Source organism: Mytilus californianus, unplaced genomic scaffold (assembly GCF_021869535.1).
Source record: "Mytilus californianus isolate M0D057914Y unplaced genomic scaffold, xbMytCali1.0.p SCAF_10, whole genome shotgun sequence".
Taxonomy (NCBI): domain Eukaryota; kingdom Metazoa; phylum Mollusca; class Bivalvia; order Mytilida; family Mytilidae; genus Mytilus; species Mytilus californianus.
In genome coordinates this window covers 66,195,996-66,215,524 of record NW_026262582.1, presented here as the reverse complement: position 1 = coordinate 66,215,524, position 19,529 = coordinate 66,195,996, and the positions used below count along the sequence as shown (strand labels likewise).

At 32.0% G+C, this 19,529-nt stretch overlaps 1 protein-coding gene across 2 annotated transcripts in view; it reads left to right on the top strand.

The window, feature by feature from the left end:
• LOC127718977 (ankyrin-1-like) overlaps nt 1-19,174 on the top strand; it is a 33,561-nt gene extending 14,387 nt beyond the window's left edge. For both annotated transcript variants that reach the window (XM_052225052.1, XM_052225051.1), the window contains exons 2-3: nt 6,119-6,178; nt 16,423-19,174. In XM_052225052.1, coding sequence (XP_052081012.1) covers nt 17,524-18,912 — 1,389 coding nt within the window. In that variant the 5' untranslated portion in view covers nt 6,119-6,178; nt 16,423-17,523 and the 3' untranslated portion in view covers nt 18,913-19,174. The remainder of the gene's footprint in view (nt 1-6,118; nt 6,179-16,422) is intronic.
• The last annotated feature ends 355 nt before the right edge of the window (nt 19,175-19,529 follow it).

The following is a 19,529-nucleotide window of genomic DNA, read 5'->3' as shown; positions in this document are numbered from 1 at the left end:
AACAGTCGCATTTGCCATGTTTGAAACATTATGTAGAGGTTTTTATGAGTTGGTTTTAGCTACCATTTTGTTGGTATTAGGGGCCATTGCTCTAAAATGCAAGTTTAAGCACCTTATTTTTTTTTTAAATATTATACGTAATAGTTGATTGCCTCTACGATTGATGAGGAATGAATTTCGAAAAGTCCCATTTTATGCATCAATCTAAAATTAATTTCGTGTAGTAGTTTACTTTATCTATCTAGACACAATTAATTTAACACTGATATTCTAGTACATGGATATTTGTGAATAAATAAAAACAAGAACTAAACATTGAAGGTTATTGATGCTGTATATCATATTTGTTTTGTACATAAATCACAAAAATAACAAAAATTAAAAAAAAAGTCAGCTTGTTATTATAACAACCCTCCAATCGTGCCCTGTCTGGCATTCTGTCAGTTGATCTGATTTCTGTCTGTTTGTTCATCCTGTCGTCTGTATGTAAATTCTATATTAATATTTGGGAGTGATTAAGATTATGTTACAAAAATCGCAAATTTTGAAATAAATCTTTTTTTGCTTTCATTGCAACAACATTTAAATGTAGGTTATAATGCATGTAAAAAAATTATATCGAAACGTTACTTTTTTTTACATTAATTTAAAGAGAGAATTGGTGTAAAAACTGAGTTTTGTTAAAAATTCTCAAATTTTGAGAAGCATCTGATATTCTTATGTGCTAGGATTTAAAAATAGGATTTAAAAAAAAATATAGGTGTGATCAGGTAGGATTTATGGTTGGGTATAATATATTCTTCTTTATTGATTCTCCGTGTTAAATATGGGGTGAATTTGAGAAAACAGGATGTTACCGATATTCAAATCTCAAAAATCTATTTAGAAGAAACAGAATAAGGTCAGTGGGTATATTTTGTTAAGAATAAAAAAAAAATATGTTTCTTGATTAACTTTTTCAGGAACATTCTAGACCAATGTTGTTTTGTTGTTTTTTTTAATGCAAGGAACAACAAACAATCCTTAAAATATTACATGTCTAGTTAAGGTGAAGTAAGATAAACATTTAACTATTCTCTCATTCGATAAAACAATAAGATTCACCATGATAATTAATTTTGAAGAATTTGAAAAATTAACTTTCTCGAATGGATAGACATCGAATCACACTTGATAAAGTGGTCGACTCTATATATACAGCATAACGTTTATTGTCATACCATGGCTATGCTACTTCGTTGTACTTAGAACGAGCTTCAGCTTTAAACACAAACATTGTAAGATAAGTATAATAGGTGCAATGGTTGAATAACGATAAAAACATGGCCGTTTTTGGCCCCAACCCCAAATTTCATTTAATTTGTCATGTTGTAACTATATACCACAGACATTCTGAAAATGTTTGCATTTTGGGTTCATCTCGTATATTCTGTTGCCTAGGAACCTGTTTAATGGTGGCCATAAACTCATTTAATACGCATTTGATGTTGGATGTGTACTGATTTATATTTTAGTCTTAGATACATGAGTTTTGTTTTAGTAGTTGCTATTAGCTTTGAACCAGTTGTTAGTAACTGTACTCTCAGGTTTGTACTTATTGTCTTTTTGTATACATACAAGTGAGAGGTTTAGCTAGCTATAAAACCAGGTTTAATCCCTCTACATAAGAACATGCCTGTACCAAGTCAGGAATATGACAGTTGTTATCCTTTTATTTGATGTGTTTTAGCTTTTGATTTTGCCATTTGCTTAAGGACTTTCCGTTTAGAATTTTCCTCGGAATTCGTTATTTTTGTTATTTTACTTTTTGTTGTTAGGTGTGAGGGATGGATATATACCTGTCACTTCCTGTCTGTGTTTTTGTTTGATGTTTTTGTTTGAATCGATCTGATGAGTTAAGCCTTTTTCAACTGATTTTTATATTCTGTTCTTATGTTGTGCTCCTACGATATACACCACCGTCCCAGGTTAGGGGAGGGTAGAGCGTTCACAAGCATTTGTAACCCCGCCACATGATTTATTTGCCTATCCCAAGACAGGAGCCTGTAGTTCAGTGGTTGTCGTTGGTTCATGTTTCGTATATTTGTTTTTCGTAAATTTCAAAAATATGCCCATAGCAACGGCAAGTTGTTTTCTATTTTACAAGATTCAACTTTCATATGTTGAAACAAAAAGATTATTTACGATGAACATTGTAAAAAGTACTAAACTTCAAGGAAAATGTCAAGTATAAAAACCAATGCCCAAAATTATCAACAAACAAAACAGACAAACAACTGTAATTCTGCAAGAAATTGCGGTAACAAAATGCACTTGTAGAGCACCTTTGTGGAGAACAGAAATGTAACATTGATCTTATTGTGAAATTGCTCCTTATTTCATCTGCTTAAAGAATTAATACATGCACACTTTATATATTATTTTCAGTATACCCAGTATTGATGAATATACAGATTTTGTGTAATTTTACAGTTAAAGCATAATAACTCCATATTGCAACTTTCTCTCTTTCGACCTATTTCTTTGTCAACATGTTTATGCTATCCACTATATTATCGAATCTTAATGGAAATTTAAAAGAAGAAACATTTTTTTGTGTCGGATACTGTTTATTTCTTTAATTCTGTACCTGTCGAATCCGTTGCCCATTTATGTCAAATAATGATACATGTTTTGGTTATGATTCAAAGATCTGTTAGCAAACAGAAATGTGAACATCTGGATGACGAAACCATGAACATATAAGGTTTACCTACTATCTTGTAACTTGCCCAATATTTAAGTACACATCTCTTTATTATGTTTATCAATATTGACTCATGAAAACTTATTACACCATTCTCTATATATCTTTTAACATAAATGTCTATCTTGAAATTTTACACATTTTGTTTAAAACTTGTGTTTTAGTCTCATCCTTAAGTAACAAATTCAAATAACACATCATTAACCAAAGAATACTTAAACTCTTGATAGTCTTAGATACATGGGTTTTGTTTTAGTAGTTGCTATTAGCTTTGAACCAGTTGTTAGTAACTGTACTCTCGGGTCTGTACTTATTGTCTTTTTGTATACATACAAGTGAGAGGTTTAGCTAGCTATAAAACCAGGTTTAATCCCCCTACATAAGAAAATGTCTGTACCAAGTCAGGAATATGACAGTTGTTATCCTTTTATTTGATGTGTTTTAGCTTTTGATTTTGCCATTTGCTTAAGGACTTTCCGTTTAGAATTTTCCTCGGAATTCGTTATTTTTGTTATTTTACTTTTTGTTGTTTGGGGTGAGGGATGGATATATACCCTGACACGTCCTGTCTGTGTTTTTGTTTGATGTTTTTGTTTGTATCAATCTGGTGAGTTAAGCCTTTTTCAACTGATTTTTATATTCTGTTCTTATGTTGTGCTCCTACGATATACACCACCGTCCCAGGTTACGGGAGGGTAGAGCGCTCACAAGCATTTTTAACCCCGCCACATGATTTATTTGCCTATCCCAAGTCAGGAGCCTGTAGCTCAGTGGTTGTCGTTGGTTCATGTTTCGTATATTTGTTTTTCGTAAATTGTTTTGTTATAAATAAGGTCGTTACAATTCTCATTTGAATTGTTTCATATTTTTCATGTCAAGGCGTTTTATAGCCATTTATATGGGATAGGTTTTTTTTTATCATTGTTGAAGGTCGTACGGTTGCCTATAATTGCTTGCATCCGCTTTATTTGAACTTCGGTAGGTAGTTGTCTCATGTCAATCATACTACATCTCCTTATTTGTATACATCTTTGATCTCTTTATATTTAAAATTCAATCGGTTTAACATGCAGTAAATTAATGCAGTAAATTATACATTCATACACTATTTAAATTTAAATCAATTAACTGCAGATTTTTGGGCGAAATTGTTGTAACTTATTCCTAGCAACAACAATATGCCCATAGCAACGGCAAGTTGTTTTCTATTTTACAAGATTCAACTTTCATATGTTGAAACAAAAAGATTATTTACGATGCACATTGTAAAAAGTACTAAACTTCAAGGAAAATGTCAAGTATAAAAACCAATGCCCAAAATTATCAACAAACAAAACAGACAAACAACTGTAATTCTGCAAGAAATTGCGGTAACAAAATGCACTTGTAGAGCACCTTTGTGGAGAACAGAAATGTAACATTGATCTTATTGTGAAATTGCTCCTTATTTCATCTGCTTAAAGAATTAATACATGCACACTTTATATATTATTTTCAGTATACCCAGTATTGATGAATATACAGATTTTGTGTAATTTTACAGTTAAAGCATAATAACTCCATATTGCAACTTTCTCTCTTTCGACCTATTTCTTTGTCAACATGTTTATGCTATCCACTATATTATCGAATCTTAATGGACATTTAATAGAAGAAACATTTTTTTTGTGTCGGATACTGTTTATTTCTTTAATTGTGTATAAGTCGAATCCGTTGCCCATTTATGTCAAATAATGATACATGTTTCGGTTATGATTCAAAGATCTGTTAGCAAACAGAAATGTGAACATCTGGATGACGAAACCATGAACATATAAGGTTTACCTACTATCTTGTAACTTGCCTAACATTTAAGTACACATCTCTTTATTATTTTTTATCAATATTGACTGATGAAAACTTATTGCACCATTCTCTATATATCTTTTAACATAATGTATATCTTGAAATTTTACACATTTTGTTTAACACTTGTGTTTTAGTCTCATCCTTAAGTAACAAATTCAAATAACACATCATTAACCAAAAAATACTAAAACTCTTGATACCCAGAGGTGAAATAAAATATAAATCTCATGTTTCTCGCGATTTATATAAATCTTTAGCATAAAATTGTTCATATCCTTTTTCGGTATATTCTATTCTGTTTTGTGGAACCACCTCCTCCCACACACTTCCCTTTTTTAAATCCTGGATCAATCCCTTATACCAAAGAAGATATTGCCCATTTCGAACACCAAATTTTGAATTGAGATTAACCGAAACATTAGAAATGATCAGATTTTGTTATGTTATATGTCTATCTTTTAGTTGAAGTAAATATAATGTTTTCAAAAAATCAGCTGTTTTCCTTGAAATAACATGTATCCTTGAATCCCTTACAATATGTTGTTCATTGTTTTCTTTAAAATAAAAATAGATATACTTACGAAAATTATAATAGAAATGTATGCTTCAGATTCATAAGTGAAAAGGTCAAATGCATATAGACATTAGCATGTATAAATTAAACATTGTCAGAAGAATTGGTGGCATTTTATAGTCAAACTTCTGTGTTTAATAGACCATTTCCATATTACCGACTTATGAATTTGTATTATATGATTTGTCGACAGGTTACTTACTTTGTAGTAGGACATCCCTGTACTTTGACAGGTTAGAGCAACACAAAGAAATAAAACTAAATATATAATCGGTGCAATTTGGTGGGAAAGTTTACTGCTTTCCGATGATTTTTGTCGTGTACAGAAAAGATAAAACAGTTAATTTTGCCACAAAATTGTACCGACTGAAAGCTTTATTTTACTTCTTTGCGTTGCTTTTACTTGACCAAGTACCAAGATGTCCTACCACATAGTTGGTAACCTCTCGATAAGTCTAAAATTCCGGAGTCAAAATTCAGTGATATGAAAATAGTCTATTGCTCTGCTTGGCTATGAAAAAGTATAAAATAAACTATCGCACCAACCTTGCACCAACAAGATTTTTGATTCTGAAGGTTGATATGTATGAAGTAAATGTTAAAATTTCAATTTGGTGCAAGCATGGTGCCGTGGTAAAACATAAAATAAAACCACTCCAAGTTCTTTTTTTGTCATATTTTCCCGATTAGGACGTCATTTACGCTCACCATTTTGACGTCATTAAACATGTTTTGTTATATAAAAACAGTGTTATGAAATCTTTTACTCTAGTTCTGATGACTAATGGTAAAAAAGATGATCAGTTTGACTTTTTATTAATTTGTAAATATAGGGCCATTTTGGGCCATGTAAGCCCCTACTCCTGTTTGTACGGTCGATTTTACTTGAAAAAAAATAGTTAAAAATCACATTGGCAGTATAGTATTGTAGATTATCTATTTATTTTCAGAATGCATAAAGGCAGAAATAAAAAAACAAGATGAAGATCATATTCCGAAGAACATTCGAGGTATGCTTATTTTCTTAATTGTCATGAAACCTCATTGTAAACTACATGTGAATAATATGTATTTTTCTGTCATGAATTATCTCAACTAGCATAACACCGACAATTTTGACTAAAAGCAATCATCATTTATCATGTTGTGAACTATATCACATGTATATATAGCATATCCTGTTTCTACAGACTTACAAGTATCTTTTCTTTTATACAAACAAAAGAAAGCAATAGAAGCATAATTGATTTTCATGCCCGCCTTTATAAGTAGAAAACACTATGTAGATTTATTGTTGACAATTATCAATTTCTAAAATACAAAAAAAAAAAAAAAAAAAAAAAGAATTACTGGGAAAGTAAGTTGATATACCAAACATATTTAATACAGATAATTGAGCAATATATATTATACTGAAATAGGGTGTTACTTAGACTGGTATATCATGTGTATATGTGACTTATTAAATAATAAACTTAAAAAAAAATGTCAATGCTTCATTGCGAAGGGAATGCACTGTTACGATTTTGAATTTATTTACGCATTCAATAATCCATGCACATGATTCATATTAAAGTTTACAAAACATATTTTAAATGATTATGTTTCTTACTTTAGAATGTTATAAATTGTAAACATTTTTTTTATACAAATAAGAAGATATGATATGATTGCCAATGAGACCACTTTTCAGAAAAGACAAAATAACCAACAAGCAAATATTTTTGTTCGGTTTTGATGACGATGAAACAACATGCGATTCGGCCAAAAAGGGAAGTTATTTTTTAACTTTGAAAAAATCTGCATGTGTCTGGTCTGATTTTTTTTCTTTTTGTTATGTATATATTTTGTTTATCTACAGTTGAATGGCTTATAAAGGTTTAGACTGTTTTATACATAACTAGTAATTTCATTTTCTTACGAACGAGTCCTCTGTAAGATAATGACCCATTACGACTGTTATTTCTAATGTTTTCCAAATGATGTTCTTCAACATTTTGCCACAAATACATCTTGATGTGTACACTAACTGTTTTCGTGTCTAATAGAAATCAGATGAAGATCAGGAATCTGGGTAGGTTTTTATCTGCTAGTATTTGCCTATATATATGACGACGTCACATTGTGTACTATGATCTGTGCATCTTTGTCTGTTCCCTATCACTGATACAATTTTTGGTACAGAATGGTTTGGTAATTCGCCATGAAGTTATTGAAGGTCTTTCCACTTGAGATGAGACTAATGTTTTGATAAGAAAAATAGAAAAGGTAAAAATGAATACTAATAGTATGAATAAACATGTAGCCAAAACACTTTTTTTTAAAATAAATATAAATTTACTTGTAACAAAAATATAAGAGTTTATCAGCTACTTTTGGTTTCAAAAAAATCACTTTCAATGTCATATGAAAGATCATTTTAAACTGATTTGAAAATATTTAGTTGCTACGGACTTTTCTGTGAAATAAGGAATATAATACGCAACTTCCGGTTTACCGGTGTCATTAAAAAACTCAATATACAATAATTAAAAAAAAAATATGGTTCTATATAGTTTTGCGTGAAATAAGGGTGATCATGTTCTTTTCCTGGGTAAGAAAATGTCGACTCCGGTACCATATATTAATTTTTCTTTGGTTTATTACATATTTGATTTATATGTACTTTCACTTAGCATATGAGAGATAATCAACCACAAGCCATAAGATAGCTTACTTTACACCGATTAAAAAAAATTATGGTTTCTATGCACTTTGGCTTAACAGAAGGGAGATATATTACCACCTTCGGTTTACAAACGGTCACATCCGGTGCCATAAAATAACTTACTTTACACTGATCTTAAAAAGATATGGTTTGTATGTACTGTTCTTCCAAATAAGGAAATATTTAGCTACAACCTGTTAAAAAAAGGTTTGCTTCCGGTGTCATTTGAAGGTTAATATATTTCAAGGTCATATGTCACCCAATCTATTTTAAACAACTACATGAGTTAAGTATGTGCCAGGATGAGGTAATAATCAACTAAGGCTGAAGTTCTTAATTTCAAAAGCAAATCTCATATATGCATCATATCGTGTTAAACCGAATATACCATGTCTTCTGATCAATAACCCAATCATTTTGCATCTAGTCTTCTTTACCTACTTTTTAGAGTTTGAGAGGTGATGCACACATAAGCAAAGGAATACATTTAGAACATGACCTTGACCTATGACCCTAGCCTTATCTTTTTTTGTGGATTAAGGACATCAAATTAAGATAACCTAGGTCACTTTCACTTACGGTACACGAGTTACATTTGTATATCAATTATATCAAAAAAACAAAAGGGGAAATAACTATCATATGGAGTCTCAGTATCGCTTTGATAAAAATGGAAAGGCGCACCACCATGAGGATTTAACGAGCAATTTGGAAAAATAAATATGTCGATTTCGTTTACGGTTGTGAAGGAGATGTGTACACAGTGTCGGGGAGATTACTCTTACAAAGACAATTGTTAGGTTCTGTAAGGTCAAATAACTAACAGACACAACTGTACGATAACAAAAACCAAATATCTCAGCGACATGTTGTGAAACAATATTGCATGCAAGAAATAAGTTTGGCGGAAAAAAAATAATAATCGAAACAAAATACCAAGGTCTTTCAACTAAGAGTGGATAAATCTAATGAGATGTTGAATGTTTTCCAAGGATACACCAAGGTGTTGCCACAAGCGACTTCAGTAAATGGATGTAAACAGCTAGAAGATGTATCGTTCATTGTACAACCTTAAACAATAAGCAAAACCCATACATTGTCGTAAGTTATGAAATACTCCGAGATGTTGAAATGTAAAATAATTAAAATTAGAAAACTAACGGACTGATTCATGAAAAAACAGTAACAAAAAGTCAAAAATATAGCAGACAGAAACCAACGACAACAACTGAATCGTATGCTACCGACTTTAGACATGCCCATCAAGAGTACTGTGAAGATCACATATAATTGTGAGGTCCAAAACCCTTCCTTAGATGATTCATAACAGTACAAGAACATGTTTGCTATTAAAGGGGCGCAATTGGTGCCCATAGGAATACCTACAACCTGTCGATAGACTTGATTGCCGAAACGTGCATAAATATTACCAAGGAAAAAAATTAGCAGCTGCCATCATCTCATCACGCCTCTAGTAAGAAAATCTAGTATAATTACCTCTTTCATTAGAGAAGATGGCTTTAAAAGAGTTGCAGCAAATCTATTGGCATTCAGATTTACCAAACAACCATTTAGTTAATTAGGAAAACTCTTGTTTGATAAGATTGTGTGGGTGTGTTGTGTAATGAGTTGAAAAGTAAAAATTGTAAACAGAATCAAAATGACCATCAAAAGCACGTAATTTATCTAAAACGTTCAAAGATTTTTTTACTCTCCAAAAATAGTCAATTCCACTATTTTCATATATTGCATTACAAAAGTTAATGATAAGTTCTTTGATAATAGTTTAGGAACCTAGTAAAAGCACTGAAAGATTAGTTGAAGAACACTTACTTGAGGCCGAGATAAAACGATATGTTATTGTTTTTTTTGTGTAGTTTAGGTTACCAATAGATAGTAGGGACCTTCAAATGTTTAGAAGAGGCCTTCAGCTGTGCTGTGGTTATAGTACGTTTGTTAACTATATGACTCACTGTGGAACACACAGACTTGAATGTAGAAGAATTTAAAATTTCAATCTTCAAGGACGTTCGTGCAGTATTTATGGCATACCGCCACCACATTGTAGGCTGCTTTGTCGGCAGTTACAAACACTAACCGCTTTGAAAGTACTTGTAGTTTGTTTCTTATTCTAGAAATAGGCGTATTATGTACCCTTTTTATTTATTTATGAATTATTTTTAAAATGTGATATTCGAATATCTACAACATTCATACAATTGTTTAAATAAGAATCCAGAGATTGTTTATCAGATTTTTTCCGTTTACACCAATTTTTACAATACAATTAAAGAGCGTTTTTGTGACCTGACGACACTGTTTCCAATCTATTTAAGATGGAGGACGATATTTTGGTCCTTTTTTTTTAAATTGTTTAACCTCTCGGTCTTGAACGATATTGAGGTCCCCAATGATAACATTGCCATAGGGATCATATCTTTAATTCGACGATTTAGTCTCAAGTTAGAGGACTATTATTTTCTATATGACGTCTGATGTTACCGACGTATAATTAAAAAGTAATCTTATGCTGTTTTTGTTTTTGTTTTTGTTTTTTTTGGTATGTATACGAAATGATAGGTGGTTCTGTGTTATCAACATAGGGAGGTATAAAGTCTTGAACGGTAGAGTCATTAAATATTCTCGATAAGTTAATGAAATCAATACCTCCGTTAATATATGTAATTTTCAGAAAGTGCCGTATATGATCTCAAGGTTTATCGACACGCGGGAACAGCCTATGGTGGCAACAAACTGTAATTATACCCGAATATTCATAGGGTGGGCTGAAAAACGAGATTGTGTCACACTCTTTGAAAATATGATGTAATTTATTAATTGATATTTTACCCAGTTTACATAATAATTGATGCCTACCATTGTTTTTAAAAAGAGATGTTCAATTCGTTGATTTAGATTGATACGTTTGTCATGAGACCTATTATTACGTTGTCTTTTATCAACAATATTCATGATATCAATAGAAGAAGTTTTAGATATGTTCCCTGGTCCCAATATATTGTCATTTAGACCCCGGGGATATGCTATCAGCAGTCGTTTAATCCAAGACAATTCGATAATTAAAATTTCATTTTTAATGCAACCACTCAGCATACGGCTAAATCATATACCATTCGAAAGCACATCATCTATACTATCTTTTTTGCCGGGTGGTCAAATATTCGTATGGTGCACTTACCGTCAAATCACGATGAAAGGTCAAGGACAGACAATTTCTAACTTTATGTCAGCATTTTTGCATATTCTGTCTTCTGAATAATAATATTGTCTATGGACATATGAAAATCTGTTATAACAGATGTTAATAGTTACTTATCAATAGCACTTTGAAATAGCAATGTCGGATTTTTGATAAATAGCGCCATTTTCCAGAAATTCTAGTGAAAATGATAAAAATGCGTGAAAAACAAACTTTTTGTCTGTGGTTAAATTGTGATTTACCATAAAACCAAGTAACATATTTTATTTAGTTCTATGGATGTTTTTAACATTCTTGTTAATTAAACAGCCAATTATAACAACTCATGCAGTTGCCTAAAATACCGCCATCTGCAAAAAGATAGCCTGTTTAGCTGTTTCATGTTCAAAATAAATATAAGTAATCAATGATAGGTTGAAAAAACACAAACTTTTAAAATGCAAAAAGGTTAATGGATATATTAACAGGCAATTCATGCTTTTAGGGGAAAGTAACTTTGATATTTCAATATTTATACGTTTCTTGGTTGCTTATAATGCATCGTCCATTGACTAAGAAAGTGAAAGCTATTATAAGTTAGCCGCTGAAAATGTTATTCAAACCGGGTCGAAGTATTTAATCCTACACATGTATCAAACTACATTATTTCTTTTAAATAAATTAAGACATGTTGCATATATATTTACTTACATTAATTTTTGATTTGGCAATTTTATCAATTCGTAACAACAATACTTACACTTCCTGAATAGTTAACATATTAGTTCATTGTAATATAAAGATGATTGATTGCTTGTTGGTGTTTAATGCAATTTTCAGGAATATGGGTACTAAAGTATTTTGCAGCGATCACTTTTATTGGTGGAGGCCAACGGAGTGCCAAAGGAACCTCCGACTTTCGGCAGGAACACTGGCAATCCCCGTAAAAATACATTAGTTATATTTATTAGTATCAAGGACGAAATTACTGTGTAGGTGTCACAACAAAAAATCTACCAAAAAGCATCAACAGTCCTTTGTAAAAGTAGGCAACCTCGACCAAACAAAGCAGTTTTGATATTAATGTTTACTTCAGCTACATGTTAGAAATAATTTTGCTTAATAGAAACTGAGATATAAATGAATTTGAACCACTTTTATTTCAAATTTAAATGGCCATGGTTTTGCATCAAAATTTCAATGTGGATGTGCCACACAATATTTTCATTTGAGGCATTCAGAATACAGAGCGCTATTTTAGTAGATCATCTGGCAAGCATTGATTGAACATTGACATATTAAAGATAGTGCATGTATATCAAGAATATATATGGTTAACTAAAATATTTATACAATTATGAGAAATGAAAATTTTTGTTGAATTTATCCAGTTTTTTAATTGGTTTTATGTCATCTAAACTCAAATTATGTTTGTGGATATTTAGTCTGCACTAAGCCCTCTGTTGTTGATCGGACAGCGACTTTTGGTGATTTTCTCACTTTATTTTAATTTTTGTTTTGTTTGGGTTTCTAATGGTGCGAAGATCTCACAACAATAATAAGTGATATTAGTTAACAATTGTATGTATCAGTGTAAACAACATGGGTTAAAACAATCTTACTAAAATTCAGATGTATCACGACTCGCCTGCTCATATATCTTATGAGTATAACGAAATCAGAGATCTACAATTTAATTAGATTGAGATTAGCTTTATGATATAGCTTAATAGCAGTTATGTAATGGTAAATTTGAAGTGCTAACTATTTTTAATTTTATTTGAATATGTGTATTATGAAAAAATCCCTTCATGCACCACCTCCATATGAGCACTTTCAAAACTTTGAACTTCATTAAAATCTACCCATCAATGTAGAAGCAATATTGCTCATTACAAAGTTTTTAGACTAACAGATGAATATAAGAATGGAAAAAAATAAAGAAAAAGGACGTAGGAAGAGAGAGAGAAAGAGAGAGAGAGAGAGAGAGAGAGAGAGAGAGAGAGAGAGAGAGAGAGAGAGAGAGAGAAATCCGTTTTGAATTTTCCTGTGAGTTCGCTATTTTTGTTATTTTACTTGACGAAAATAACAAGGAGGCAGTCTCAAACCATAGTCGAAGAAAAACAGATGACAGCATGACCAAGGTGAAAAAATTGGACAGAAAACAACACTCCTTAAAACACTTTACAGAAATGTGCGAACACTTCCTAAACCCACCACCGGGTTCGCAGTTGCTCAGGAAGGTTATTCAATCTTCCACAATATTAATTTTCAGTCAAATTTGATAAAACAACTAATACAATATATAATTATGGGCTAACATCAAAAGGAATTCGCCGGATTTGTTATTGAAAAGTGCATGGTACAAAGAGTTTTCATTCGAATACTCTGGAATCTTTCGTCCCTCTTTTTTGAACAAGAATAAATTTCGTAACATGACTTTCGACATCGGAAAACTATTTTTTATTTAATATATCTTGTTTGTTCTTTAAGGTACTTCAATTACCGTCTTTTCAAATATAGTTTATTATTTTCTGCCGATATTGACAATATAATCTAGCCAAAAAAAAAAAGGCAAAATGATCCCTATTTGCAGATGGTGTTTGTTTAGGTTAACTGCAAAAGCTTCATTAGAAGGTTGCATCCTGACCTATATCATATTAATTGCAGTTTAAAATGATGAAAAAATTCCCTTGGCCTATAAACGATATATTTATTCTATTTTTGACATATGAATATTCAAATATAAGGAAACATTTAGCTTTTACTGCAATTTTATCATTTTTGGAAGTTTTTTTTCAAGAAGTGCTATTTTCTGTAAATATTGGGCAATCAACATTTTAGTTTCCATTTGATTTGTAATAATGGTATTTTGTTTTATAAGGTTCAGATAATTTTTAGAAAAATAAAAATACAAGTACCAGGAAAGGGGATTTTGTTAAATTCTAGCAAAATTTAGGAATGTTCAGTTTTGACCTTTGACCTTGATTGATCGAAAATTGCACCGTACGAATTATTGTCGATCGGACAAAACAGAAAGTACAGTCAATAAACTTTCGAATGATATATAATATAGCCGTGTGTTAGGTGGGTGAATTAAAGTCGTTAACTAAGCGTCTCTTTGAAAACTGTCACTCGCCTAAATTTGACAGGAATTTTCAAATTGTGTATGCGATCGCCCTTGTTGTTTCTGGATCGTTTCGAGTAATTGAAGTTTTATACATTTGATATTGTTATTGTTTCTTCTTAAATGTTAGTAAATAATACTATGAATTTCTTAGTTTTTTGGAAGCGGTATAGATGTTCCTGTGCTCGTCTAAAATTATCCCGTCCTGTGTGTCCTACGTATTGTATACCACACTTTGGCCTTGTTCAAGTAACCAGATAAACGAGGCTTTGGGTTTTTCATGTAATGTCAAGGGAAAAGTAAAGCAAAAAAGCTTTCCAGTTTACTGTTGACCTAACAGTATTATTAGACGAGGAAAAAAATATCTGCAATATCTTTGTTAAGTTCTAGTTATTTTGGACTGTCATTTTTCTTTCCACAAAGGACTTTTTGAAATTTTTGAGGCAATTGTTTGGCAGAAGGCATAGTCATTTATATAAATAAATGAACACTATAACTCCATGAAATGTCACAAACTAGTTCTTATTTTTTTCTTTTTGGAGATTTCTGATTTTTCTTATTATCTATTCTGATGGCTTTAACTCCTTCTATTATATGTTTTCTAAGAAACCTTACTAATTCATCAACTTTAAGCACTGTTACGTTGTTATCTTCCCCAAACGGTAGTTTTTGTAAATTTTTACTATCATTGGCATTTTATGATCTGAAACAAAAACCCATTTTCTTTGAGTTATAGGGAATCGTGAACAGTAAAAAGCTTGACATATTTAATAGTCAAATGTCACTTGTTGAAAACTGTTATTTGACATCAAGATGGTTGTTTATTTTGTGTATATTTTTTCTCATGTCATATACCACACCTCTATTTTTATCAATCCCCCCTGGGATTTCCTTGAGCGCAGAGGGTCTAGGGTCCAATCCTTAGCCGAGTCAATGAAGCTATTAGTGACTTCTTTGCTAAGCATGCGGCACTTATATAATTATGAGAAAGAGAAAATACTTTTTGTCTTATATCAGAATAATATGTCTAGGTAAAGTGGTGTGTATTCCTGTGGACTATTACCTTGTGAAATAGTCCGTTAAAAATTTGTCTCAGTCAATTAATTTTGTACCAGATTGGATTCATATGCATATCACATTAAAATGTTTTGTCTTTTTATGATTATATAGTTTCTTAGTTTGATTAAGTAACAGGTAAATTAGGGGACGATCAATTGACATTTGGGTTTGGGTGGAGATGGGGGGGTTATTAAATTACTATACTAGTCAACCACAGAAACGATACAAGGCAATGTACTTCATATATAATGAAATTGGATACACTGTACCAAGGTAAATAATTGCCCAATTGGTCTATTATTTACAGTGTTATTTTCTTATAATAACAAATAGATTTAAGGCAAATACGAGAATTTTTTTTGGCAATTTTTGTAATTTCAAAAATCATATTTTCACCCAAAAATCGATATCAGAACTTAAAATTTGAAACTTAAGCATGGTCTGCTTTAAATTTTGAATGCCTTTGCACTTCCTGAATACTTCAGGTTGTATTGGAATTGTTCCTTTAATTAAGGACCTTGAGCATTCAAACATCAGAAAGAAAAAAAAACACATACACTGACATTCACATATTGTTTTATTGAAAGGTTAAACGTATACTATATAAAACAGTTGTGCTGAATATCATGCAATGGAATGTTTGGTCAACATAATGTAATTCAATTTTATTATAAAATAAATATTTTTTGATTATCAAAGAACATTCTATCAGAAATTATAAACCTAGGTTATTTCATATATACTCTGACAATTAACTTTGAGATCATGAACATAATCGATTAATGTAACAAAGAGGATTGTAACATTAAAAATGCGTTTCTTCTTTGCAAAAGAAGTAAAATAGCAAAATTACCAAAAATTCCAAGGAAAAATTCAACACGGAAAGTCCTTATCAAGAATCAAAAGTTCTAACTAATAAAACAAATAGAAAACAACTGTCATATTCCTGACTTGGTACAGGCATTTCTACATGTAGAAAATGGTGGATTAAACCTGTTTCTATAGCTAGCTAAACCTCTCACTTGTAAGACAGTGGCAAGGGAATTCCATTATGTTGACAACAATATCTTGCAACCGGACATAAATTGTTTTTCTTTAGTTTATGGTCAAAATCATACTTTCAATACTGAACAATAGTTGTTATTATTTCTTTTCTGTGTAGCTCAACATGGACAAGAAATAAAAGAATGGGAGGAAGAGGAGACTACCTTTGTCGAAACAAGAGCCACACTTCACATACTGGGATCTTTGCCCTTAAATAACTGTATTATTGTGACAGGGAGCTCGGGCTGTGGAAAATCGTCAAACATACATTATGCTGCATTACACTTACGTGACAGTTTTGAGTATGAGATAATACCTGTTTTAACAGGACCAACGGACATTATGAATTATTTTAATGAAAACAAAAAACAAGTCTTTGTTGTTGATGACATCTGTGGAAAGGAAACAATCAACAGACAGACGTTACACACATGGAGAGATGCATCAGACTACATGATGAAAATATTTAAAATTGCAGAAAATGATGTTGCAAATAAAAATGAAGACACTGTTTCAAAAATAACAAGTCCAAAATTATTGATTACTTGTAGACTGCATATATATAAAGATTCACAGTTTAAAGGATTCACATCACTAACACAAAAAGAATGCAATTTACTATCACCAGAGTTGTGTCTTCTGGAAGTGGAAAGGATGATTATGCTGCACCAGTACCTTCCAAATGATATAATTGACAATGTTAAACATGTCATAGATAACGTTGATTTCTTTCCCTTGCTTTGTAAAATGTCAAAAGACAAAACATCTGAAGAAGTCAAGAAACTTTTTACAGCTCCTTTAAACAGTATTAAAGATAACATAAACAATATCATTAATGAAAACAAAAATCAATTCTGTGCTCTTGCTCTGTGTATCTTATTTGACGGTGGATTCGATACAATTTGGTTAACATCAAGATCACCTTCAGAATTGAAGGACAAAATTGAAGACATTGTTAAAGAATTTGACATAAACCTTTCCAAAGAGTTGCATAGAAATTCTTTAAAATTAGGTTTTTCTACGTTAAATGGCACCTATTTAACAATGAGAGGCACGGAGTATAGAATTGTTTCATGACAAAATCTATAAAATTGCAGCTTTAATCTGTGGCCAGAGTCTGACAGAATGTTTTATCAAAAATGCTTCTTCGGTTTTTATTCGTGATCATTTCATCTTTGACTCATCGGAAAATCATGAAAATGATGTTTCAATTGTACTCATGGAACATCAGGAAGAAGTCTATTTGGATAGACTGTTATATGACTTAATAGCGTTTGACATTACTAGTACATTCCATAATCAACAGTTAATATATAAGTCGTTTATTGGTAGGCTAATAAGCTTTTTTGAAAGGAGTGATGATGCAAAACTTGTATTGAAGAACATTGATAAAGAAGGTGGAAAAGTAAAAAACGACCATGAATTTCACCGTCATTTCGAGCACCTCATAAGTACTACACCTTTAATAGAAGCAGCATCAGGTGGTAACTTTGATATTGTAAAGTTTTTAATTCTTAATGTAAAATGTAATGTGAATAACACAGACGGAGTAAACAGATCTTCTTTACATAAGGCATCTCAAAGCGGACATTCTTATATTGTCAAACTTTTATTAGAAAACGATGCGGATGTCTCTCAGTGTAACACTTTTGGAGAGTCTCCGTTGTATGTGGCATGTCAAGAAGGACATACAGATATAGTAGATCAATTACTCCAGAACAAAGCTGATGTCTCTCAGTGTAATCATGTTGGAGAGTCTCCATTGTATGTGGCCTGTGAAGGAGGACATACAGATATTTTAATACTATTACTTCAGAACAATGCTGATGTCTCTCAGTGTAGATTTGATGGGGAATCTCCATTATGTGTGGCCAGTAAACGAGGACATACAGATACAGTGAAACTGTTAATGCAGAACAATGCTGATTTCTATCAGTGTAATCATCTTAATCAGTCTCTATTATATGTGGTCAGTAAAAAAGGAGATACAGACACAGTAAAACTGTTACTGCTGAAAAAAGCTGATGTATCTCAGTGTTCCGTTGATAGAGAATCTCCATTGTATGCTGCCAGTGAAGGAGGAAATACAGATACAGTGAAGCTTTTACTGCAGAACAATGCTAATGTTTATCAGTGTAATCTGTATGGACAGTCTCCATTATATGTGGCCAGTAAAGGAGGACATACAGATACAGTGAAGCTTTTACTGCAGAACAATGCTAATGTTTCTCAGTGTAATCTGCATGGACAGTCTCCATTGTATGTGGCCAGTAAAAGAGGACATACAGACACAGTAAAACTGTTACTGCTGAAAAAAGCTGATGTATCTCAGTGTTCCGTTGATAGAGAATCTCCATTGTATGCTGCCTGTGAAGGAGGACATACAGATACAATGAAGCTTTTACTGCAGAACAATGCTAATGTTTCTCAGTGTAATCTGTATGGACAGTCTCCATTGCATGTGGCCAGTAAAGGAGGACATACAGATACAGTGAAACTGTTACTGCTAAACAATGTTGATGTTTCTCAGTGTAAAGATGATGGACAATCTCCATTGTATGCTGCCAGTGAAGGAGGACATACAGATACAGCGCAAGTGTTACTTTAGAACAATGCTGATGTATATCATTGTAATAAGAAAGATGAGTCTCCATTGTATGTGGCCAGTGCAGGAGGATATACAGATACAGTAGATCTGTTACTCCAGAACAATGCTGATATCTCTCAATGTAACTTTGGTGGAAAATCTCCATTGTATGTGGCCAGTGAAGGAGGACATTCACATACAGTGAAGCTGTTACTGCAGAACAATGCTGATGTCTCTAAAGGTAATTCAGATGGACAGTCACCATTGTATGTGGCCAGTGAAGGAGGACATTCACGTACAGTAGATCTGTTACTCCGGGACAATGCTGATATCTCCCAATGTAACTTTGATGGAAAGTCTCCGTTGTATGTGGCCAGTAAAGGAGGACATTCAGAGAAAATGAAACTGTTACTGCAGAACATTGCTGTTTTCTCTAAACTTGTTACCAATAGAAAGTCTCCATTGTATGTGGCCAGTGAAGGAGAATATTCAGATATAGTGAGACTGCTACTGCAGAACAATGCTGATGTCTCTAAAGTTGATAGCGATGGAAAATCTCCATTGTATGTGGCCAGTGAAGGAGGACATTCATATATAGTGGAACTGTTACTTCAGAACAATGCTGATGTATGTAAGTG